Source organism: Typha latifolia, chromosome 5, assembly GCF_019914945.1.
Source record: "Typha latifolia isolate L0001 chromosome 5, TyphaL0001v2, whole genome shotgun sequence".
NCBI lineage: Eukaryota > Viridiplantae > Streptophyta > Magnoliopsida > Poales > Typhaceae > Typha > Typha latifolia.
In genome coordinates, this window is record NC_133090.1 from 9,105,169 (window position 1) to 9,132,514 (window position 27,346).

The 27,346-nt window shown below is 35.6% G+C and overlaps 2 protein-coding genes across 2 annotated transcripts; one reads left to right on the forward strand and one right to left on the reverse strand.

Moving 5' to 3' along the window:
* Nucleotides 1-322: 322 nt before the first annotated feature.
* LOC140788468 (RGS1-HXK1-interacting protein 1) lies at nucleotides 323-8,119 on the forward strand. The gene is made up of 9 exons (XM_073137722.1): nucleotides 323-611; nucleotides 692-758; nucleotides 856-933; nucleotides 1,373-1,425; nucleotides 4,778-4,861; nucleotides 6,756-6,808; nucleotides 6,894-6,958; nucleotides 7,049-7,107; nucleotides 7,707-8,119. Exons 1-9 carry the CDS (start codon nucleotides 378-380, stop codon nucleotides 7,794-7,796), a joined length of 783 nt encoding a protein of 260 aa, XP_072993823.1. The 5' UTR covers nucleotides 323-377; the 3' UTR covers nucleotides 7,797-8,119.
* Nucleotides 8,120-8,720: 601 nt separating this feature from the next.
* Nucleotides 8,721-26,900, reverse strand: LOC140788467 (putative nitric oxide synthase). Its single transcript, XM_073137721.1, is given in 14 exon segments — nucleotides 8,721-9,202; nucleotides 9,508-9,617; nucleotides 10,382-10,471; nucleotides 10,565-10,663; nucleotides 10,754-10,867; nucleotides 12,103-12,221; nucleotides 14,446-14,491; nucleotides 18,963-18,983; nucleotides 22,409-22,490; nucleotides 24,050-24,129; nucleotides 24,219-24,305; nucleotides 25,602-25,787; nucleotides 26,457-26,718; nucleotides 26,720-26,900. Coding segments are annotated over 14 exon segments (1,590 nt in total). The 5' UTR covers nucleotides 26,761-26,900; the 3' UTR covers nucleotides 8,721-8,949.
* Between the last annotated feature and the right edge of the window lie 446 nt (nucleotides 26,901-27,346).

Consider the following 27,346-nt stretch of genomic DNA (forward strand, 5'->3'; position numbering starts at 1 on the left):
TTCCATATATTCTAGTCTATATCTTTCTCATCAGATGTCTAATTAAACTTTGATTAAAATTATTATATTCGTTTTAATCTTCACAACCATATAATTATATGTGCAATACATACTTTTAGTGTCAAAGTTACGCTGTTCCAAAGAATAATTTAACAAGTAAATTATTTTATTAAGTAAATTATTCTAGGAGATCGATTTATTATTTACTTTTACTAATAATTTTAAAATTTATCAGAAAACTGATTAATTTATTAATAACCGTTAATTTAATGTTTTACTGTAGCACTTTGGTAAAAAAACTCTACTAAACCATCTCAATACTTCCAAAACTCCGCAATTCGTTCTCCGTCCTCTCCGCGGTCTCCAATCTTAGCAACATGGCCGAAGACGGCTCCGACCGCCGGGAGTCGTGGATCGACCGATTTCACGACATCATCGAGCAACACACCTCAATCCGAACCCGCGATTTCCCAACCTACCTCGCCGACGCCCCGCACGCCGCGTCCGCCGTCTCTGCCGCCACATCCGCCGTATCCGATGCCACATCAGCCGTATCCGACGCAGTCTTCGCTGCCGCATCCTCTTCCTTAGAGCTTATCGATGACGCCAAGGTACGCCCCCCCACATCTCGCTGCTTGCTTCTTTGATTACTTCTTTCTCTCGTCTTGATCTATTAGGTGGGGTTTTGTAGGAAAAGTTGGAATGGGTTAAGGCCCAGTATGAATTTCATGAGGATATGGCTTTTTCAAAGATTAAGGGTGCGATCTTTTCTCTTGTCGATCTTATCTTGGCGGCGTTTATGTCACTACCCTTATGTGCATTGTTAGAAAAGGTTGCATTTTGATTGGTTTGCAGAGGGCGTTATTGTTGCAGCGTCGCATCCGGGCCTCTCTTCTGCGGTTGCTGCTGGCGTCGGGGTCGTCGTGCTTAAGGGTATCGTTCTTCCCTGCTATTGCTCTGCTTGCATTGATTGTATATTTCGATTAATATCCGCTTCTTCTTCTCTTTTAGTCATTAGCAAAAACCGTTGTTCTATCTTTTCATTCTGCCACTTTTCTTGTTTTTCCGCTTTGCTTATACACCCTATAGCATTAGCATGATGGTTTACTGATTGGGCTGTGAAGAATTTTAGTCCTTATTCGCTAATACATCCAGCTTGCACTTGAAGTGGATATTACTCCTTGTAAAAGCACAAAAGTAACTTATATTTGTGACACACACTAAAATAGGCCACACATGTAGGTGGCCATGCTGTAGAACAGCTACAAATGTGCTATTGTTTTTTTCTTGCCATTATTTACTCTTCATTTTAAGAAATAAGTCGAATAGCATGACTTTAAATTCTAACAGTCTTTGTTCCTATAAATTTCAGGACCAAGAAACTTTCTTATCCAAAATGTGAGACGTCTCTTTGTTAGCAAGGAGGTGGGCACAAGCAGTACCTACTCATCAGCTTTGTTGGCAGTTGAATTACTTTTATATTCCTTCTATTCATAATATTGTTTTAGATCTACTATCTCATTTGAACATTTATTGATCGCTTTTTTTGTGATCCTTTTTGAAATTCTGATATAATCAGAAATTGATCTAGCATTTTAGAGAAGAAATCAAAGTTATATATGAGTGCAAAAAATATAGATTTTCTAGGAAATTAAGTTGTGGATTCCATGTTTTGATTTCTGCAACTATGAAAGGAAAAAAAAGTAACATGTTGCGATTTAATTCTGAAGTCAAAATCTTAATATTGTTATCTTGTTACTTTGAGTTGTGTAGGCCATACTATGCATTCTAATGGAATATAGATTAGAGTATAGATGCTTTTCTAACTTGTCAAGTGCCTTATAAATTTTAATGATAATTTGTGGAATGTTGACTAATTTTGATAACTCTTTCTTCATGAGGTTTAAGATTTGTGTAAGAATGTGACCTGATGACAATTATCTGCTAAATGATGAAAGCATGAAAAATGATAACTGGATTATTATTTATGAGTCATGATATTTGTTTAGTTTAGGGTTGTCCTAAAGGACTTCAATTTTCCAACTTGAATGATAGAAGTACAAAATTTTATCTGATGTCGGCCTATTGCAATGACCTAAAGGAAATACATATTCTAAATAGTCTATAGTAAATGTTTCAGGACATGCACATGATCCTCAATAGGCCTCTAGCATGTGGATTTTAGGGATAGATCTCATTAGATTTTATGGTGCTACCATGTTTAGACTCTTTCATTTTCTCTTGTGGGTACCAATTTAGACTGACTCAGCCCAGGAATCCTTCAAGATGGCAAAAGCAATATTTTGTAATAGTGGCTGCAGGAAAGAAAGGGAATAGAGGAGAGGAGAATAAAAGAGATAACTCTTACTAGGAAGAAGAATAGAGGGGAGGGCAAAGAAACTGTAGAACATCTTTTATGGCCTGTACAATTGGTATAAGTGAGACAAAATGGGGAGAGAGAAAAGGTGATAGGGGTTGCCCATATGTTTTCTTGATCTAAAAGTTGATCTCAATTTAATCAATATGAGCAACCCATATTTGTAGGTTAACCCAAATTAAATTGTTGGCTGATTCAATTTGATCAAATCAAATTAATAATTGCCTAGATCGTTGATCTTACTTTGGACTACTTGGTTTATTCCATGCTCCACCAAGTCTAAAAAATCCATGAGATATTCAATGTTCTAATAGTCACAAGCTATGAAGCATGGGCAGTTCAAATAGCATATTGTGTCCATACTCGACACTTGTCGGACACCGACACTCATTGGGTATGTGTCGAACACTTTAATAATGTATCCAATATTTAAGAAATTATAGAATAAATTCAGACGCTCCTTGGACACTTTTAGACACTGAGACACTTTTTTTGGACATAAGATTTATCATATAAAAATTTATAATAGCAATTATCTATTGTAGGAATTTTCTACATATGCTACAGAAATATAATGCAACAATCACAAGTTATTGCATCCAAGAAAATTAGTATTATGCAAATGATTGTAAAATCACATATTTGTCTATGCCATCCACTGTAGTTAAATAATGGTACTTAGTTATTTATTCTCATAATATTTAATTGTATAGTCACGTATTAGTATCGTCATTTTTGACTTTATGGTATTGTGTATATTTTGTTTCTCTCTCATAAATATTTTATGCATGCTTATGTATTTATATTGTAAGTTTAGAAAAATATTTTTTAAATGTATCAACAATATATGTAACACTTTTATTTATTTATTTTGCCTTGTCCTAAACATATCATGCCCTATTCTTTTAAGATTTGTTGTATCCTTATGTCTGTATTGTATCATATGGTATCGTATCGTGTCGTTTCTGTGTCCTATGTCCGTGTCCGTGCTTCTTAGGTCACAAGTAAGTTTATCTTTAGATCAATTGTTCCCAGATGACTCTATCCATTCAATGCTCATGAAAAATTTATTTAAGTTGATCTTTGGCATTAGGCTACCTACGAATTAGATATGCAATCTTCTTTTTTTATCTTCTATTAGGCAATAAGTCAAGAGTCCGAATAGGAATTGGTTGACTTACAAAGGAAGCAAGTCAAGCAACTAGAACTCAATTGGAAACAATTTGAAGTCCAACAAGAAAATATACTCTTCTAGTTTACTATTACCTGATCGAATGATTGATCTAATTGACTAAATTTAGGAAGTCTATCATTCTACCTAAACCCTCCCAATCAAGAAAAATCAAATAGTTGGTTGATCTAACTTATTAGGAGATAAGGACCCATTATTGAAAGGAATAGTTGCCACCTACATTCTGGGCAGTGTATTGAGTAACCTCTTTCTATATTGAATTAGTCTTTTATGTATTGACTAGCCATTCCTCTAATCCTCTTCCTTTGCATGCTTTTCACAGAGTTTGAACCAAGGATTTTAGTATTGCTAGCACTAGTTGGTCAGTGGCCCTCTGGAACTACATGTGCTAGGCAGCACTGTTAGTGTAGCCTGAGATATAGACTCTGCTGGAGAGAGAGGAGAGAGAGAGGGGCAGAGATGAGAGTAGAAAGAGCAGAGGAAAGATGTTATTAGAGAGGAAGGGGATGACGATGCCCGTCGTTTCTGTTGCCACTGCCATTATTGCCTCTCTTAACCCTATCTAACAAATATAGAAGCAGAAGAAGACTAGACGCCAATTCATTAACATATCATCTTTTTGAGTGACAATCCAACTGTATCATGATTTAAGAAAATGATCCATTATCAGATCATGACCTAAAAAGGAGGACCCAACAATATATCCTCTTTGCAAAATCAATCCAATTGTTTCTTTGACCCTTCATCTTATGCTCTATAGTTTTTTCAGGGTGTAGGGGCACTGATGATGTTCTTATAGAGTGCATATCCTGCCTCTTTTTCATCAAAATATTCTTAATGATTTTCATGTTCACTATTTTCTTCTTGAGTATTCTTATTTTTCTTGATAATTTAGAACATGTAATAGCACATCATGTAAGTAGGTGGTGATGCTCCTTTAACCTTTGCAACTACTTCCTATAACACCTCTGGGCTCGCTTCCCTTTTCACGCTACCTAGCCGATATTAGGTTCTCTTGTTCTTCCCTCCATAGTTTAATTGGTGTTTTTCATTTCAAATTAGATGAATCAAACATAATTAAATATTATGAGATTTCATCTTGTTTTCTAAGTTCTCATGACCAGTATATGCATCCTGTTTTATAATTCAATTTTTATCTGAATAAATTGGATGGAATGTGAGAGTTACTGAGTATCTTTTGTTCATAGACCCTGCTTTCCAATGCTCAAACTGAAGTTGTTGGGTTGCGACAATCTGTCAATCTTGTGAATAATGAAGCTAGAAAGTTGACGGTAATTCTCTTCATTCAAGTAAAATTGTTTTGGTACATAATTTGTAGTTTTCCATTATCCTACTTTACACGAATTAGGTTGACTCTCAATCTCATTTCTGTCTTGGCATTTTTTGTCTGGATACTTTTCAAGGAGTCTTGTTGATACTATGTGATACTTTGATATTCTGTTTTTTCTGGAGTCTGTTGCTTGTATGCTTTTTGCTTTCTCATTTGATAGATTTTGTCAAATAGAATGTGCTGATTGATGTTCATATGATGCATATTTTCTCCCTGGAAAGTGAAATTAGTTTGATTGCCACTAAATTTATATTGTAGAGATATTCCAAAATATGATTATATGAATCATGCTTGTCATTTCTACACTGCAGTCATATTTCTCATTCTGACTAAAGCTCTTAATTGCATCTCTACCCAAGCTGTAATGGAAGTTGGACAGTTGGACCTCTTCTAGAAATGGGCAACCTTGGCCAACGGGGGACGTACAGAAGGAAAATGTACTCAATATTGTCCTGACAATTTTCACTCTGGTTTTGGTTGTTCCACTTTTGGTCTTTTCTTGATACATAAACCAAAACAAAAAATCAATGAATCTCAGAAAATTGGAAAACTAGCTGAAATTCAAAGAGATAATGACAAAAAAGTATTTCCATAAATTTCAATGAAAAAAAATATATATACTCAGTTAGCATAATAAAATATCCCTGAAACCAAATAAAGTTTCCTGTGTCTGTGTGCCGTGAAAATTTTGGATCTTCCTGTCATGAAAACAAGGTCAGTGACTAAGATCCTTCTATAGGCACATGAGGGAACTCAAGAAAGAAATTATTGGTAAATAAATTGAACATACTTGGGGCTGACATCTTCTTGATTTTTACTGTTTTCTAGCCAAGTTTGAGTCATTTTAATGTTATTCTCCTTTTTTTTTTAAATCCAATTTCAACTATGTAATAAAGAGCTGGGATATTAGCAATATCATTTTTAGTTTTATTTTTGGTTAGATTTGGGTGTCAAAGTTCCAAATCTGATTCAATAACCTAATTAAGGACTTCAAATTTTGGATTTATCTATTCTTAGCCCTTAGTAGTTTCTACCAAAACCAGCAGCCAATCCATGTCTGAAATCATTGAAACTAGCCAAAACCATTGGAAACCAGCTGAAATCTGACCTAATGTGGTGAGGTTTAACAGTTTCTTGATTGGTTTCAGACTGATCATGGTGAAAACTGGTTTGTTTTGGTCAAAATGGGTTGGTCTCTGTTGAAAAACAACCGTGACTTGAATGGGCTCTCATGGGCTGTTTGGTTATAGGCTATCTTAGTAAAACAAACATTCCTCAAATTACTGTGAAATAAATTACTTATTCGGATAAACAAACACATTTTTGTAATCTATCGCAATAGACAAATAATTCACTTCCTGTTTCTGGAAAGCATGATTATTACATTAATAATGAAATTCTAGGAAATGGGACTTCCGCCTTCATCCCCCTCTACTTGTTCTTACAGTTCCATCCAGACACCATGTGGATGCTTTGGTTTGCTCCATATCAAATGTTACCATGACTTTGAAAGAAGGCAGGAAACAACCAAGCAACTTATAGTGCAAGCAGAAATTTAAAAGTAATGGAAAAACATGTTACTATCAAACATTATTTTTAATACTTAATTAAATGTTACACAATCCATGCAACCCTCAACTTCTAGTTTATTCTGGAAGTTGTAAGGCCATCAAATAGATGTTATGCATTCTAAGAATATATTGTTTTTCCATTATGAAGCAAAGTGATATGGAATAGTTGTCCTTTATTGGTCACTTGTCCTTCACTTTTCTTCCTGAAACTAACATTTGGATTACTATCAAATCTAAAGATTCTAAACTTTTACATTGATCCAGGAAAGGGCATTGAATGCAGAGAAGGAATTTCAGAAAGGCCGGGCAGATCTTATGTTTGTCATCCCTTGCTCAACCTCTGTTGTTTTTGTACCTTGATTTTCTGTTTGTTTCTTAAAAGTTGTATCTATATGATTGCAGACGAGAAGGGCGTGCTATTGAAAAGGAATTGCGGACTGTAAGGAAAATTGAAAAACAAGCAATGGGTATGTAACAATTCCTATGTCAATCATAATCTAACATCAGTGGAATTTTTGCCCCAAAATTTGGGAATAAGCTGGGTTTTGGACTGTCAGGTCTGAAAGTCATTCTTGGTGAACTTCCCAAAACACAAGCAGCTTCACTTCGAACAGAGGTTAGCATGCACGTATATACTTTTGAGTGAAACAAAAATGGTTCTCATTTTTTTCTGGTTTCAATTGATGACTGGGTATTTTGACTTTTTAAGTTTCATGGTCGAACAACCCACTCTGTGCTCATAATTTAGTCAGTCATCAATATTCTTATCGAACTATGAATATGAATTTTCCTGGTGATTTCACAAGCTCATTAATGATGCCAAGGGTGGACATTCCAGTTTTTGGTTTCAATTAAGATTCCAAAAGGACGAAAAAGTTGCAAAGTTTGGTTGGCTGTCCAATTTATTCTTTTCTTTTCTGTACTGAAAGCAGGAAAATGAGCAGAAAATTCACAATTCTAGTAGAAGAATAGCAGAATATCATGAAAAATTATACTAATCACTTTATACAAATATCATTTACACCCACATAAGATTCTTGTTAGATCATGTAAATATTGGTAGTTAGATGCGCTACCAACAGCGAGATATAAAGATAGTCACATAAAGGAAAAAAAGTGAAGATTATTTATCAATGTGATGAAGTGAATTCTTATGTAATTTCTAGTTCTGAACTGTATAATTTTAATTGGTAATTCAATGTTGATTTCTTGTAGGCTGCTTCTCTGGTTTCTGGGGTCAAGAAAGAGAAAGAAGCTCTTAATGGTGCCCTCTCGAAGATTATCAATCACGGGGTGCCTATATGATTTTCTACTCCATTTGTCTTTCTTTTCACTCTCCTTGGAATTTGCCACATCAAGTAGAGTGGGATTCTAATCTGTAGTTGTCTGGAAAACTACAGAAGCATATCAAAGGCAACGGTTATTGGTTGTGAAACAAGGGAAGAAGAAAGAAGAAAAGCTATTCTTTCAACATCTCATCTTAATTATATAACAGCAAACGGTAGATAAATTTCTCATTTGATTTCAGTAGGTGCAAATCCATATTGTTGGGAAAAGGCTTGGATAAATTTCTCATAAATAATTTAATCTAGTTTTTTAGAAGCACGCTCAGGTGCTTCAGTTCTTTATTTTCTTTTTTTTTCTGTACTGTTTTGGATTACGGTGGAAGTTGACGGATTGACGTTTACATCTAGGGGTTGAAATGAAAGATTTATTTCCAACCAATCTGCTGCTTGTGGCAGCGGCAGCTTTGGTAGAAGGCTGGAAGCACTGGCGGCAGGCCTAGAGCCTAAAATCTGATCTGAGCCAATTCAAGTCTTGAATGAGCAGGGCCTACTTAGGAGAGATATGAACCATTGAATCAAAATCTTAGAGATTTGATAGCTATCTTTGGCTCAGGCTCATCTTGAAATTTATTCTTATATAGTTACCATGAAAAGTTTAAAACATCACAGTTACCACTACAATCTTTATCCCAGGGAATATATTTGACAATTATTGAACATAGGAGGGGCCAATTTGGAGAGGCTAAAAAGGAATAAAAAGAAAAAAAAAAATAACAATCTCGGCATTTAAAAAGTACCACCTTTCGGAATTCTAGAAATATTGTGAGAGAGGGAGAGAGAGTGGCTGGGCATTCATAGCTCAAGAAACAGAGGGATGGGATGAAATATTCTCCAAAATTTCAAAGGTGAGAAGCAAGCTTTAATTATACGTAGAAGTCCAAGATTTTCTCGGTAAAATTGAGCGTTTCCAATTCTCCTTTCAATTATGGGTTTGTCAAACACACCAAACTGTTAGAGAAAGCAAGCTGGGGTAGAAAATGTCCCACAGACTACAGATAACTTTCTTATTTTCAAAAGTACACGCAAAGGAGAAAAAAAAGAAAAGAAAAAAGAAAACAGGCAGCAAAGAGTTCCACAGCCTAAAACATCAGTAGTACTTGGAAAAAAAAACATCAGTAGTACCATTTAGGTCTCTTCTCTTGCTCTATTTCTGACAAATCTTGATACTCATACCACTGCGCAGCAGCTTTACCTACCGGTAGAGGAGGCCGGACAAAGATCTCCACTGGCTTGGGCACATGAACGGCGAAATGCAGTTCACCTGTTCCTTCTCCAAGATTGTTTATATCAAAAGTCTCATGTTGCCCACCAAATGGTTCAACGGTTATCCATCCGAGACCAGAGATTGCAATGTCACAAGCAGGCCTGCACAAGAAGTTTAAACTGCTAAAAATCATAACTTTTAATGGCTGCTTGAGGTTTCGTTATTTCTTTCTATATTTTCCAATTTTCTGATTAATAGATCACTTTTTTTGTACCAAAAATAAGATATAGATCTCATTTCCAGTGTTCCAAATGATCAAATATATTGTGTAACCGTGAACAGTAACCAAGACAAAAAAAATTAAGCATGAATTTTTTTTTCCCACTTTTTGCTGTCAAAAGTTTCAGGGCTTCAAGCAGTACAAGATATTCTGAAAGTCTCAAGAGTTCTGGCCACAAACCAATACCTATTCTGGTCCTCATATTTTATCTGCAACGTGCGCACAGCTTGAAGTCCTGGCCAGATTTCTGATCTGTCTTTACCAGTTGGGGGTGTCAAAGTAGTTCCAAGTTCTTTCTGGAAAATTCAGCAAGTAAGATGGTATTTTGGGATTGAAATGAAAGAAAGTCAAATTATATTTCATGCAGGAAGGATGAATCATAAGGTAGATTTAGCATATTATAACACAAGGTCTGGTGAGGTCACTAAGTTCCTATAAATTATGCCACCAATTGATGGGGGGTAGCAGATAAAGGATCTACTTTTACTACAACAGTAATGATCAACAATTATAGAGTTCCCATAAAGTCCTTGTATCTATTTATTGACTAAGTCATTCATTAAGGATATGGGTGCCTAGTTGTCTAGTTAATAACACAGCGGGACTTGATTTCTCCATCTTTCACACAGCATGGGGTCTTCTCTGTCACATTATGTAGGATTTTGCATGCCATTACCATGTAGAGTGGTGGTATGTGCCTGAGTGACACGGTCTGCAGTTAAATCTTTTTGCACTTCTCTGTAGATTACTATTTGAACTGTTAATTTATTGTATATTACTAGCAATTGAACAACTTTAAAAGAAAAACTTATAGGACAGATAATATTACAGGAGCTAGAAGATCATCAGAAAAAAAAACTAATATTTTGTACTTTTGACAAACTAGATGACACAAGAAGCACATATTGAAAGCTGTGCATGAGAGAAATAACATATGAATGAAGGTAAAGAAAGTTTGCAGGGCATGTAAATAATGCAAAGTTTAACAGAGAAGACAGAAATGAATATGGAACAAGCCACTAAGAAGTATGAATTGCTTTAATATTAACTGCCAACATACTTGATAAAACTCATCTGCTTCAACAGTTGGAACTGCATGAATCTGTAACTTTTTGGGTCCATAGAATGTCAGACGTGTCTCAGGACGAACCTGCATAACCCATTAATAAGCAGCAATTACAGATTCATGGAATTTGACAAAATAATTTGAGCACTTCAAAATCCAAGCCAATTATTTGAATACCTTAATGACATCGATGCGAACTAGCCCACCCCAAAATAGTGAAGTCCCATTCAATGCAGCATCATTTGTATATGTCACTGGAACCTTCAGTGTGGAAGCCTGAATATAACAATTTAATCTGGAAAATAAGATTAGCATATGGTACTATGGATGATGCAGAACATCTTATGGAATGAAAAGTCAACGTACAGGGAAAGATTGTCCCCTCAAACGACTCTGAGGCGCAAGAAAAGGCAGGTCGTCAGAATGAACAACTGCTGCTTGCCTATGGTGAAGATGCACTCCAGGTGTGTCGTATAAGCTCTGTCATACATAATAATGCCAATATTCACACTTCAATTGGAAATGCAAACTTTCACTAGCATTACTACAAAAGGTATTATAGAAAATACCAATTTGGAAAACCAGAAAATAAGGCAGACTAACATTTTCTACTTTCATACTGTTAAAGAAACAAAATGGAGGAATCAACTTTCTGACTTCATTGCAGGTGAGTTTTTCTTTCAGTTTTGGATCCTTAAAGAAACAAAATGATACCAAACTTTGGCCACTTTCTGCAATTTGAACTATGAATTTGGTGTTGTCAATTTTTTTGAATATTTTATATACAGAAAAATCAAAATTAATTAAGATAATAAGAAACAAATGATAGAAGATTTCAGAAAATAGGATAAATCAGGAAAGTTTATGTCACCTTAGCGAATGAAATCTCTCAAAAACAAATAAAACTCAGGGTGGATTATGCAAATGCTAAGGGCAACTGCCACTACATGCAATTGTGGTAAACATGACAGTCGTCTTTGATGGCAAGATCTCTATTATCACACAAAGTCCAGAAAAACATAATTGTAGTTAAAGAATTTTACACACCATCACACCTCCTTAGTTTAAATCGTGCTATTACAAATTAGGCTACAGATTCCGAGGAAAGAGATAAGGTGCTATAATTTTGATCAATAAGTAGGACAGATAGAAAAGTGAGACGAAAATATGTTTCTTGGGTTGATATTGGTTGGCTGCAAATGGAAAAATACTGAAATCCCACCAATAACTTAAAGTTGAATCTGGAATTACCTATATAGCCAGCTTTGCCAATTTCAGATAAATTGCCCAACAACTGAAACCGACAAATATGTTCAAAGGAAATAGCCAGAACCACAAACTGAACTGAACTGACTAAGACCGATCTTTCTCTATTGGATCTATAAACTATTGGATGAGGAACAGACTACAAAAGGGATGAACACTGCAAGCAATTTAGAAAACTGATTTGCATCAGAAAATTACAGTGAGGAGATGAATATTTGGCAACAAATGGCTATTTGCATGCCAATACGAGTAGACAAGTATAAAGTAATATATTTGACTGTTAGTATCTTGATGTATTTAAAAAGTTCAGGATTATAAATGTCAAAGCTGGTAACTACTTTGAGATGACTAGAGCATTTCTTTTGCATGACAATTTACACATTTATAAAAGTACCAACACATAATAATGATATTTATAAGCATACAATAGAAGCAATTCTCTAACTTACCCCTCCTCCTTGAAAGGCTTCAATTTGAATAGGGCCTAACGTAGTTCCAGGAACAGCAGATTGCATTGGCTTATACTTCTGAGCTGCTGCAGCCACTGGATCCTTTTGTGCCATCATCCCTACAGTAACAGGAAGTATTTTCAACTTTCAAGCACAATGAGAAACCAATTGCGAGCTTATATCAGTACTCTTTGAATACGACACTGAAAAAAGAATTATTTTCCAGAGTTCCTCTAAAATTCCAATATCTTGCATTGCTATACTAGTAAAAGCTCCAAATCTACAATATGTTGCATCCTGAAGTTGTTGGCTCCTACCTATTTGCACATTTTGCTGAGGAACATATACTATATTTAGTACCAAATATTCAACTGATTATGACATTAATTATAATGATCTAGAAACTTATCAACAAATCATACAATGAGTCAATCAAACAAGAAGGTGACGAGTATTAACAGTGTAAGTGCGAATATATATACTAGATAATTATAATGACAAAGCTTAATGCTTGATAATGGTTATGACAAGAAAGGGCACCCTAGTGCATGAGGCTCCCACCTATGCTGGGTTTTAAGAGGGCATATATACGTAGCCTTGCCTGAATTCCTAAAGAAGTTGTTTCTAAGACTCGAATCCATGTCTCTTGAATGTAAGGAGCAAATTTTACTGTCACACCACATGACACCCTCTAGATGGTTAATGAATAAATGGTCCAAAAAAATTGGAAAATTATAATTTAGCATCTTATTACATAGTACAAACAAATGATTTATGTGTTGACCGGCAATTGGCAGTGGTGAGTGGCATATCTCCTGCCGACCCATGCCATATGACACACCTAAGCTGGTGGCAAGTAAATACTACGACCTTAATCAAATGATAATGAGGAGAAACTTACAATTCATTAATCAAAAAGGATAAAGAACATTTTATCAGTTTTCCCGCAAATTACTGACACGTGACAGGATGACAATGAATAATTGAGGAGACACAATGATAACAGGATTCAATGCTATGCATTTGAATCCCTAGTAAATCATGTTGACAGAAGCAGTTGAATCATTTAAACCAAACTAGATACTCGCACGCGTAACTTTTTGGTACACTTATAATTGTGTATCGGTGCTGCACATTGCTTTAAAACCAGATCATCAACCCTCATAGGCTGCCAGATATGCACTTGTGGTCCCTATGTCACCACACAAAGGGCTAACCTGATTAGCATGCCCATATAATTTATTGAAGCAATAGTGTACAATTTTTTTGACCAAATTGCCTTTCTCATCCCCAGATTAATGACCTAGTACCACATTACATCCCTGAAAATTAAAAGCACATATCTTCTCCCTAAACTATCTAAAATATAACAATCTACACTAGTGGATTAACGTGGTAGTGAAGATTGGTAGTTTCCATCGTAATAGGTACCCTAATATTTGAGAGGTCAGGTAGTCACTTGTTGCAACTCTCCTCTGCCCAAATAAATGCCCATTTAAGCCACAACTGATTATCTGAAAAGCAGTAGCAGTATGCAGACTATCAAGGTGCCTCATAGTCACAGTGCACATACAGTAGATAGGCAAAAATATGCAAGAGGATGCACATGTTCATATAAAAAGATATTTCCATCAGAACAATGAAATATGATAAGAAAGCTAATTATACAACACATAAATATGGAAGACAGGATATTGCATCAATATGAAAACCTATACTAGCTAAAATTCTCAGCTGAATAAATGGTATCATTAAGGCCTCAACACGCCTACTTATGGGGTCAATAGTTTGTTGGTCCTTTACATATACTCCACATTTAGGTTTCCTTCAAATCTATAAATTGTTCCCCAGAAAGTAACATATTATCTTAACAATTATTGCAATAGAATCTTTCCGAGATCTAACCTAACAGGATATGAGAGATAGTAGCGCCTCATTCAATTTGGTTTTTTTTTCCTACGACTCTAGAAATTATTCAATAAGTATTGGAGACACATGACAATAATATTTTACCTTAAGAAATTGGATAGTTAAGTAACAATTTATTAATTTAACTACTAACTTCATTTAGTTTTTCATAGATCATAATTTTTTGTAAAAATAAAAACTTTTTGTCAGTAATCAATTTTGTTGTAGATGGCCATCTCTCTCTCAAGCAATAGTGCAGATCCTTCATTAGTAAATTATAAAAGTCAAGACAAAAAATGAGTTTCTGTTAAGAACCTCTCACATTTCAACTATTTTATCAACCTTTCAGTTGGAAATGGATGATAAAAGAAATTACAGAACATAAACTCATCTAATATATATAATAATGTAAGTTGGTGTTGTGTTAAGACATACGAAGCACAGCACTGATGAACGCAGATTTCCCAACATTTGCTGATCCCTGTAACAACGGTGGAAACAATGCAATTTTACATATAAGCAGATATCAAACTGCACACATGAAACATTACTTGTATAAAATGGAAACTGATCATGTCGATTGATTGCAAGAAACAAGATTTTCTGCATTTAAAAATAAAATAAAAGAAAGAATTTGTCATAAGCATGTTTGGCTGCCAACAGAAACCATAGAAAGTGCTGGGAAAAGATACAATAACAAAGAACAACAACAAAAGAAATCCATGCTAGCAAAAGTCTAAGGTGATTGATACACCTCAATTTTCTGAACTTACTTACCAAGTAACCAAGTTTATCACAACTAACGAATATAAGATGAGTAACAATTTCAGACATTACCAGATTTCTATATGGTAATTTATATTTTGTTTATTTCCCACAATCTTGATAGACAACCCTTCGCCCCTCTGGATCATCTTTGTAAGTTATTTTGTCATTTACAAGAACATAACTCTTCATAACTTTGATCACAGTCAGTATTGTCAGATTATGCCTTACTAAGAAAAACACGATGAATCAATAGTCAATGACAATCCAAATATCTCGACTAATTGAAATTATCTCAAGGAAAGAAACATCTCTGATTGTTGTCTGGTACATCTTCTGGTAAGATCTCGAAATACCAGTCCTGATTTCTTACTTGAATTTGAAGAGGAATCTCCATTGAATTGATCAATTGATAATAATAGGGTAACCATATGGTACTAAATTCATACAATAGGACAACAAGAAATTGCTAGTTCCAACTATCTGTGGTCGGCAACATGGATCCTTTTCTTCCATTTAGCTCTATCAAATATAAGGGTTCTTTGCAAAATGAAGTGTCACTACTTCAACGTCAGTTTTGGCCTTCCATTCTCTCTTAAGGAAACTTTTAGCTCAACAAATCACTCTTTTAATACTAGTGCATCATGTGTCTTCATTGAAGATGTCCTAACCACCTCAAATGATTCTCCTATAACTTATCATTAATAGGTGCTGCTATGTAACTTGTGTCAGGGATCAACTGAGCTCATTTCTTATTCTTCTTGTTCTAGTTATTCCATATACTGCATTTCTGCATAGTACATCCTCATCTTCGTTGCACTCACCTTTGCTATCTTATTTCTTAGCTGCACAACATTCTCATCCATAATTCGATCTTATAGCCATTTTATAGAAATTGTCTATGCCATAGCAAAAGTCTAAGGCGACTACTACACATTGTCAAGTAACAAAGTTTATCACAACATACTAATAGAAGATGAGAACTTGAAAAACTAATTGAGTTATTTATAATGATTTCAGAAATTACCAAATTCTATCTTGTAATTCAATGACTCCAAACATTTCAAATGAATGAAACTATGTCAAGGAAAGAAAAATCACTTATCGCTCTGGTACATCTTCTAGTAAGATCTCAAAATCAACAATGGCCATGCCGACCACCGGCCGGCACACCACGGCACGGCATGTAAGAGAAGGAGAGAAAAAGACAAGGGATAATCACCTTCGCCTTTGCAATCACCGTCGCCATCGCTCGCCGCTTGTGGTCGCCGTCGCTTCGTTGGGTGCCCTAGCGAGAGAGAGAGAGAGGGGGGGGGGTTGAATCCGGCGACGACACCCTAGCCCAAGAGAGAGAAGAGAGATCGAGAGAGAGAGGGGGGGGGGTTAAAAACTTAAGTTGCAGATCCGGATTAGGGCACTCGACGAAGCGACGGTGAGCGGCGATTGGCAAGTGTCGACAGGTAGCTTGACAACGAGGTCGATGATAAGCGACGAAGTTATTAGGAGGGGTGCCGTGCGGTACCCCTCGTGTCACATGTTGGTACGCCGTCCGCACAGCCATCCATGCTCAAAATATTAGTCCTGATTTCTTGATTTACTTGATTTTGAAGAGAAATCTCCATACCATTGATCAATTGAGAATAGTAAGTTAACCAAATGGTACTAAATTCATACAATACAACAATATATTGTTAGTTCCAAATATTTGTGGTTGGCAACATGGATACTTTTCTTCCATTTAGCTCTATCGAATATAAGGGTTCTTTGCAAAATGAAGTGTTACTACTTGCTCCAATGACAGTTTGGCCTTCCATTCTCTCTTAAGGAAACTTCTGGGTCAATAAAATCACTCTTTCTGTACCAGTGCACCATGTGTCTCCATTGGAAACATCCTAACCACGATTCTCCTATTATTTACCGTTATAGTTGCTACTATGTAACTTGTGTCAGGGCTCAACTAAACTCATTTCTTATTCTTCTTGTTTTAGTGATTCCACTTATCGTGTTTCTACATAGTACATCTGCAGTTCTGCACTCAACTTTTGCATATCTTATTCATAGTTGCTTTTCTTTAAAGAGCTACATGATGATCAAAAAACATACCAAAGAGACTCCTCTATTCTAACCATCCAGCTCTAATTGTATGGTCTCATTTACACACTGATAGGGTTCTACGCTACCAAAAGATAGGCTCCGATACCAATGATAGACTACAGAACAATTCCTTCAAGATCTGAATTTATTATAGGAAGCAGTCCGCGCAACCGAAGAAAAATATTCATCAAATATTCTCCCGTAGCTAGAAAATTATGAAACCAAGTGGAATTGATCCGTCTACGTTTTTCGTATTTATACCCTTGGCAAATTCGAACTGCAATTGGAACAAAAACACGATATATTGTGGATGATGGTGGTAGTGACGGGTGGAGTGGATGTTAGGGTTATGGTTGTTAATGGAGATGAGGGTGGTTTGTCGATATGGTTTACGGGATAAAGACGAAGAGAAAAAAGTGGTTGAGATTCCAAAAGAAAGAGGGAGGACTCAACAAACGAGAGAGATTAGAAGTTAAGAGAGACCTTGTCAACGATAGAGGTGGTAGGTTGGTGAAGAGGGAGGAGAGAGATTAGAGTAGAGAGAAGATAGAGAGGCAAAACACCAATAATCCAATAGCATAATAATTTTGGCTACCATCCACACCTTTATAGAGGCTAGCCAACAAGCCAAAATACAATTATTAACCCTAATTCTAGAAGATTCCCACTGATCGTGTTCGAACGCACAAAAGACGTTCTCTGTTGATGTGAACGCGATGCAGGCATTCGAACGCGCCCGACCGCGTTCGAACGCGCATTTCGCATTCTCTGTATTTGCGAATCTGATGCAGGCGTTCACAAATGTGTTTGAACACGCCCCCAACCACGTTCGAACACGACTTACAGAAAATTTATTTTAATGAAAACTAATAACTAATGCAATAAGAAAAGACCCTAACTAAATGTATCAAACACCTTAATATTATAGATCCAAGATAACAAAGTACTCTTAGATACTTGTTAAGAAAAAATCTTTCCATCTGAATGCCTCAATTCATTAGAAATGCATTCCATGGTACTTAATTCATATAAATGGCAAAAGTCTGAAAGAAGTAATAAAAGTATTTGTATAATGAGTTGCAAAATATTGTACATGAAAGGCTAAAAAAACCAGAACAAGCAGACAAGAAAATATTAGACTGTAGACTTAAATTCATAAAAAGCATTGAATAAGATACAAAAGACAGCAACATATTCTTCAAGAGGAAAGTCATGTTCTCTTCTTTCTGTAGCTTCCCTGTCTGATGATAATCATTTTAATCTAGATTTTTTTTAAAAAATTCGAGGATAATAAAAGAATTTCCAGAACCACTACAATTTGGATATTTTAGCTTATGAAGATGCATAGAAGAAAGCAAATGTGATGCGGACATCACTGACATATTACACAGGTGCATGTATCAGTACAGTTCCTCCTTCAGGAAATTAGTCTTAAGTCAAGTATTTTAATTATACATTTGCTATTTATGGTGTTTAGGGTTATATTTATTTTTTCGCAATTATTTAGAGTGTTATTTGCTTATTGTCATTTGTAAGGTCTATAAATAGGCCAATTGTTTACTCAATCGGAGTTAATGAAGAAATGAAATTTTTTTAAGATCTCCAATGTGAGTTTTAGGTGTGAAACCCTAATTGAGAATAGAGGTGTGAAACCTCCATTCTTTTTCTCTTTCTTTCACCATCATCGTTCCTAGAATCCTAACGATTCATTTGTTTCACATCAAAATGTCATAGTGAATGCCCGTGAATTCGGCAAACAATGGACAAAGTACATTATTAAGTCAAACAAGACCTGTACTTGATAATTGATATAATAGCGTGAGAGAGTGCGTAAAACCATTTTAGTGTGATAGTAGCATTGTGGAAAAACTCCAGGAGAAGCTCTTTAAATGCTATTCTTATCAACATCAAAGAGCGACAATCAACTCCTCAGATATCATACTTCATAAATAGCTTATTATCAAGAGTAGATATGTTAAGTAATATCACTTTGATGCTTCAGGTCACATAATATAAATGTTGCCGAGATACCATTTCAACAATATTTCTTGCAGAAATTAATACTCCAACTATATACTAAACGAATTGCTTACCAGAATGTAGACATCCCGGCCCTGCACCAAAGGAATGAATCACCATGAGTAGACATTATTTCCAAACAAGCTAAGAGTTAAATATAAGTAGATGAGAAAAGAACTTTGCAAGCAACTCTTCTTGTCCCTAAAACCATGTTGAGAAAAAAAAAAGGAAAGGAAAAATAACAAACTACAGAGAATTATGGCTACCCAATTGTAGCCTTGCTCATCACAATTTGTAATGACATAAGGAAACATTACATATACAGATATAACTATACTTTCACATATCAACATCAAATTGACTAAGTTAATTAAGTTCCAGGACCTCCTTTATTTGAGCTATGATTATAAAATCTTGTAGAGATGAATATCCACAAGGTTTTAGTATATGAATTCAAAATAATTGATGGAGTCAAAAATTGTTGGATTCAAGTACTGGAAATATCATGACTTGGGAGGCGCTACCCAGTTGAGAAGCATACTGCCAACACATTTTGGCAGACTGGCAAGTTAAGATATAGAGCCTGCTATAAGGGATAGATATAGTTTACCAGCATCACAGTGATGGAAAAAAATGTGCCATGGACCTAAATGAAAGATCTTCAACTCTTATAGCATAAAATAAAGAATGAAAATGGAAAGTCTCCTTGAGATTATTCTAGATGAACTTCCTTGACGATAGATACCCCACCATAAGATAACCCAAGTTATAACCTATATAAAATAACTTTAATAAGGGGAGCAACCACAGAAAGCCTAACTATGTACTAATTTTCAACATTTGTAACAGCATAGCTCAGTTTAACATGACATTTTGACCTCTTAACCCTAATGTTAGAACTAAATGACCATGATAAGACCAAGACCATTAAGGTACACAATTTTGCATTATCCAACAGAGAACACAGCATATTATGCATTCCATAAGGGATCATATATGACACTCACTTGAAGTTGAAATATGACTATATAATACAAAAGATAATATTGGCGATGCAAAGGTATTGATAGATATATAGGAAACACAAAAGGCATTGTCATGAAGGTTTTTTGGATGCCATCAGTCATGAATCAGAAATTTAGATTGAAAACGTTGTCTGGGTCATGCATAGTTACCTCAATCTTAACAACCTATATGGTGAAGAGCTACTAGAATACAGTATCGTGAGTAATGTAATTCAGCACGTATGCCACTGTAACAATGTACCCCTACAATCCTGAAGAAACTTTCCATTTAAGAGCATCTGCAATCAAACATTTTCTTTCCTCTTTTGAGAATGTAGGAAAGTAAGGACCAAATTGAATTAACATTATCATATTGATGCCTTACTTTGACAATGTTAAAGGAGTATTCTTGCATAGTACCTAGTCGAGTTCAAAAGTTGCACTGTCACTGACTGAAGGCCAACATTATTGTTCAGTTAATTCTTTCCCAAGGATGATGAACTTTCTTTGGTGTACATGTTTTCAAGATTTTCCAGACCATTGTTGGGAGGTAGCAGATATAGGCACATAACCTAACATCACTATAAGGGAAATAGTTACAGTTGGATAAGGATAGGAGTGCACATTTAAAGTAGCCCAATGCCCTCCAGCGATGATGTTGTCCTAGAATGTTGTGGTAGGATCATTGGATGCCAACTTGTTATTGACTGATTTTGTCGCAGGTGTTTATCATACATCTTCATTGCTTTATGGTAAGGTGATTAAGAGAGCAAAGAAACTCTCTAAGAAATATCAGGATCCTCTGGTCAAATTCAAAGGTTGGACCTCAGATGGCAGCAGCATGGCAGAGCTATGCATAGCCAAGGGGGTTTGGGACCTGCCCCTACATGGGAGAGTATTTTCTTAGCATTTGCCCATGATCTTTCACTGGCGCAGGTACTATTATTACAAAGGAAGTTCTCCTAGTCCACTCAGCAAGGATTTCCTTGTTGCAGACCATGATAACTTTTGTCCTTTTATGCCCAAGATAAGTAACAACTAACAAGTTTCTATAAAATGGCATAGCCAAAAACATAGAATGTATATTTCTTGTAAATTGATGGAAACCAATGACAAAATAATCGAAGGTAATTTTCGCACATTGCAAAACCGAGTCAATTTATAAATTGTTGAACAAGAAACGATCTTTTACAATAACAAAGGCAGGTAGCAATTTGGAAATAATCATGTTGAATCAAGTGCTTTTGCTAACAATATAAGGTCAACTAGAGCACAACACAAATATGTGAAAGGCTCCAAAAGGATAGTTATGTTATGACTATATCAACATGAAAAGTATCGGGATCAAGATCGACCGCCCAAAAAAATAATTAGTATCGATAGTATTGGACTACTTTTTAATTATGTAAAAAATTCTAAAATTTATTTTCTATTTTTATGAGTGCAAGAAAAATTCTAAAATTAATAAAACAAAAAAATAGGAAAACAAATTACTCACAGACGAAATTTGAATATTAAAAAAACCTAATTTCTTAGTTTCTCTACATCTCTCCCTCTCTGATAAATAAAAAAAAATCCCTTCTCGCCCACTTCTCTCCCTCTTTCTCCCTATTTGCCACATCTCTCTCTCATGTGCACGCGCATTTGCATGCTCTCTATTCTATAGCAGAGAGGGAGACGAAGGAGAGAGAGAAGCTCGCTGGAGAGAGACAAGGTGAAGTTGCAAAAGAGAGGAGAAACGAAAAAAACTATAAAAGAGGGCAAAAAGAAAGAACAAAGATTTACCTACGATTGTCAAGAGTGCGGTGTCACCAGATCCATCAAAGAAGGAGCTCGCCAAACATCTACTTCAATGGATCTAGGTCATAGGACTTTGCTTGGGTGGAGTATGGAAGAGAGAGAAGGTAGGTGCTAGCTTAGCAATGAACACGAATAGGGTTTGTTGTGGCCTTTCGGCCGGATCCCACCCATTTCACTAACCCATATCAGGTGGTTTTGACCGATCTAGTCAAAATGTGACTGAAATGGGATTGACCAAAACCAGCCAACAACAGGTTTTGGGGTGGGATCAAGATCGGTTGAAACTGGGAAACAAGACATGAACCTTCTAGAAATTGGCTTTAAACTCATGTTTGAAGAAAAATCAAATGACATGGCTATTTTTAAAATATCCACTTTGATCTTATTTTTCAAATAATTATATCTATTACTTTAATGAAACACTTTATCATCTGTCAATATTCTTGTCCAACTAAAAGTTTACTACTGGACAGCAAACAAGGCAAAAAGAAGGAAAGTAGTTCCTTTAGGAGAATTGGTAGGACATCGCACAAAGCAAACCTTTCGAAACTAAAAAGGTTAATGCCAGTTTTGAGGTATAATATGTGAGGGAATGAAAAACCAGTAAAACTAAACAGAAATTTATAAAATTTGAGCTTGAAGAGAAAAAAAAAATGATGTAAAAGGATGCATAGCTAAATAAAATATCATAGACAAGAAGTAATGAAACAATGGACCTTTTTCTCCTTTTGAATCTCTGATATAACTCCAGCAATTCCAACCAAGGACTTTGAACTAGTCAAATGGACACTAAGGACGCTGCAATTATAAGGCATATTAAATGAGAGACTCTTTGATAATTCCATTAATTTACCAAGAATAGCTCATTGATAGGAAATTATCATCTCACCTTGAGGCAAATTAAAACTACTATTGAAAAAGTAGATGCACAGAAGAAACAAAATAGGTGTTGAACCTAATAGTTATTTAACAAACTAAAATTTGTAAAATTATGTGAAATCCATGCTACATGACAAAATTACAAATTTAAGAGACAGCAAAGGATAAAACTTTTTGTTTTATCCCAAATTTACCCCGCAAGTCAAAAAAATTAGTCTTGTATGTCCTATTTGAGCCAATCCTAGTTAGGAGTTAGGATTTGGCTTATTTATGTTTACTTCTTTAAATTTTTCCTTTAAAACTTGAGTCATTTCCATATACTTCCTTAGCTTTACTATTTGGGCCTAATTTAGTCTTTGAATTAAGGCATTTTGGATCAAGTAGTTATAAGCTGGTTAGGTTTTTATGATACTGATCTGGATGAGATCCTTTTGACTATCAAAACTAGAGATTTTGTTTTTCTTAAGGAATCATCTTCCACCCCACAAGGAACAGGATGGAGGTATTTGTTGTTTCTGTCTTTCAAGATATAAAGAAAAAGAGTTCTCTTCTTTTCCTTCGTATGTGTGTGTGTCATGTGTCTACAAGCAGTAGGATATTCAAAGTTTGGAAGTCCAAACAATACTTATCTCTTCCTATTCCCTTCTTGTGTTCTTGCACATGGACTGATTAGTGTGAGGCCAAAAAATACCATATGCTTCTCCATGATGAGTTTGATAGTTATAGTTTCACTTATTTTTCTACAATGCTTCTAACTCTTTTTTTTTCTTTCTTTGTTCTTTTCTCTTTCTTCCATTGTTTCTTGAGACTTTTATGGTTCCTTTCCTACTGCGCTGAAATATTCTACAACACAAATATTGCCACAAACATCACGGAATACCTCTTTGACATGGCAAACAAAAGAGGGTGAAAAAAGCACATGCACGTGCGATATTTGTGGTATATAATTACAATGCCAAGGCAAATGACCACATTGTGGTGAATTAAATTAATGGTGTGAAAAATAACCACTAGGATAACAACGCAACATGTGAAAAGCACAATTATTTTACTTTATATGATTAAGTTAAAAGTAAATCCAACTTCAGACTCTTCAAGCAAGGAGAAACAAGTTCTTTGTTCTTGCTTGAAGGATAGACAAGTCTTTCAAATTCAAGATATGGTCATGGGTGGATTCTTATCTTTATCATTAGATATGTAAATCGACATGCAGGCAATCCATGCAAATGAAGCATCCTAATAGCCTAAAAAATCAACTCTGGGATCCAGAATGATGAAGGCAACAATTTAAGGGACAATTTATTGTACCTGACCATGCTCCAATAAAAACTTCAAGTGCATAGATAAAAGGATGAACAATTACGTTTCTGATTCACTAACCAGTCCAATTGTGAAAACATATAATAGATTTCAAGAAGATGAGGAATAAGAATATAATGTTATATGATCAAGTACATCTACAAAATGTAAATTCTTACTTAAGCTTCTTCTTGATGATGGTTTCAACAACCCAGTCACCAACACAATTAAATTCTGTCTCTCTGGGAAGAAGATCAACCTGGGGGGTGGGGGAGGAGGGAGGTGTTGTTATAATTGCCTGATGACAATGGATGACACTAGAGGGGTAAACATTTGAAGGAAAGTTACCTTTGTTATAACTAGTATAATGGGGTTGGCACCAGCAAGATCACGTATACGTGCCAAAAAGCTGCCATTGAAGTCAACAATGTCAACCTACAGATTATTGCCAAAAGAAGAGGAAAACAAAAGGAATCAGCTAGCAGGATACATAGGGGACATTGATACATCATATGACTATTTAAAAGCTTCACAAATATTAAAGAACATACTTTAAAATATCCTCTTACTTTTCCCACTTATTTCCCTCTAGAACTTCCAGACTCACTCCCAACAATATTATACTAAGTTTTCATTTTTCAAGTTATACTAAGATAACATTTTAACATTCTAACATTTCAGAATAGTTGCCAATCTGACTGAAAAGGAAGGCCATTTGGCTGCACTCTAGATCAAAATGCCCATCCAGCTTACAAGTAAATCACAAGCATATGCTCAAACAAATATGTCAGCTAATGCACTGATTATTTTATCAGAATATATCTATATGTTCATCAATTTGTTGGCAAAGTTTGCTACACCAACAAGGTGTTAAAAGACTGTAGGCAGTAGAGCGGAGAGCATGGGGCCACCTAATGCCTAGGCACTAGAATCCTGGTTGACACAAAGAAATTAGGCAATTCGATCAAACAAAACTAAAAGAAACAATAGTTAAACAAAATTTAAATTAATACATAAGGTTGATAAAATAAATTAATGTGTTTCTTCTAAGTATCATACTCATTACTGAGCCATTGGAATCTATAGAGCTAGCATCTACAATGAGTTTAAATGTTCAAGATCAATCCACATTCTAAAATATGATAAAAGATATCAAGGCAAGATGTGAGGGACCTAAGAGGAATCTAAGCATGCTCCATCTAAGTTGGGTGCTACAAGAATACTCATACATTATCTATGCTCAACCTAGATCAATTATCTCAAGTAGAACTTCTATTGCGCTCACCAGAAGATCTAATGAACGAAATTGGAGGTTCATCTATTGATTCAGGAACTCTATGAATGACAACTAAAAGTGAATAAAAGGAATCATATATATCCAGGTAATTCTTCTAAAAAATGATTGGCTATGAATTCAGCTATGTTTTGAAGGAGATGTTAACATATCAGTTAAATTTAATACTAAAAGCCAATAATCATAGGTGAGACTCTCTGCTAGCTACCCTTGCAGAACATTGAAGGTCAACAGAATGAAATGGAGCATAAAAAGAGCAGATCCAGTAATACTGAGGTACTGAGGTTATACTTATAACATGACTAATGCTTGATTATTAAATATTAATTTTCAAAAGAACATAAAATATGAAGTATTGAATAATCTGCATAAGAGGGCATCCTATAATCTTTTTGTTGATTAATACTTTAGGTTTTTATCCTAGGCAAATAGATTACCAGCTTAACTATTAACACTTTCTCATGCCGAAGGTGAGACAGTTTTTCCCGAAGCTCATCTGCTGAAACAAACTGTTTACCACCAGGATAGCCACCATGTCCACCAACAGCAGTTACCATGTTGCCATGTGATAACAGTCGACACCGCCCACAAAGAACAGTTTTCAATTGATGATGCCTCTTCTTCTGCACACAAGACCAAAAAAGAAAAATGTAAATCAGTAAATCATTTCAAGATGTTGAAATTACTTAGCATTTAACCAGAAAGACACACAGTAGAGATAAAAGCACGTAGAATTTGGTGAAATTCAAATATACATAAAGGTGACAAAGTAATCAAAGATGGCTGTAGATGTTTTCTAGCAATTGGTAAGAAAAAAAGATGTGCCAAACAGAATTCAGCTCTGTATTTTAGTAAAATAGTGGTCTATCAAAAGAATTCACAAGAATCATCAAGATAGATAAAATGAGATGAAGAGATGATCATAAATATGCAAGCATTACAAACGTAAGTACAATCAAAGTTTAATGAGTTAGCTTTGACTTTAGTGCTCCAATGAGTATCATCACTTGATCAAAAATAATCCTACTTGAACCAAAACTGCAACGATCTTAGCTATCAGAAATGTGAGGAGCCCCTTGTCAAATTATGTACAGAATTCCATCCTTCATAACAAATTATTTACTGCGGCCGCAACTCATGAATGATGCCATCCAGGAAAACTACGATGTACAAGAAATATCAAAACAATCCTTGACCATCTCCGCCTCAAAGGACTGAGCTTTCTCACATTATCCTAATCCATAACCACTTATTCCAATCAAAGTACCGTGAATCCGATATCCTATCCTTACCAACTCATAGGTATCGGAATCGACAAATCCTGGGGCGTCCAATTCAACAGTCTGGAGCGGAGCGCCGCATCCGTAGCAGCAAGCGACGTTCGAGGGGGCCTTCGCCTTGGAATTCTTCTTCTTCTTGGTTTTGTCTTTGGTCTTGCTCTGTTTAAGGACTAGGGCGGCAACGGACGTGGAGTAATGGCGCTCGAGGAAGATATCGCCACGGGTGGGAGCGGCGGCGCCGGTGCCTTCCGGCTCGGCTGCGGACGGCGGAGGAGGAGGAGGAGGAGGAGGAGCAGGAGATCGTGCAGCACGGCATGAGAAGGGTGAGGGTCTGGCGTTGGCTAGAGTTTGAGGGAAGGAGGGGAATAGACTAGGGTTTTGAGGGTTGGGGAAGAGGAAGAGTGCGTTGGGCGCCATTGCTGCTGCTTTACTGTGAGTGGAGCTCTATCTATCTACATGGACTCATGGAGTTCCTGTCCCTTCTTCAGGTTCTATTTGCATATTACTACCTGCATGTTATATATATTACAAAGTATTTTGGTAACTGAAATTATCTCGAAGCTAAAAAGACTAAAATTATCCCGTAAGAAATTAAGGGTATTTTGATAACTGAAATTTCTCATTATTCTTCTCTCTAAAATATAAGGGTAAGTATGTCTCTTAGCTAACGGCCTCATACCGTTTGCACGTCACAATTTATTAATGGAAAAAATAATAAAAACCTAATGGAAAATGTGTTTGAAATATTTTCGATAATTCAAGGAAGTTATGTGTCGAACGAGATAAAAGAGTGTATCTTTTAGTAACACTATATTTTATTTTTAAAAGTCTTTAATACCGTTTGAACTACCAAATATTATATTAACATTGTGTTTGGCTAATGTCAAGCATAAAGATGATCA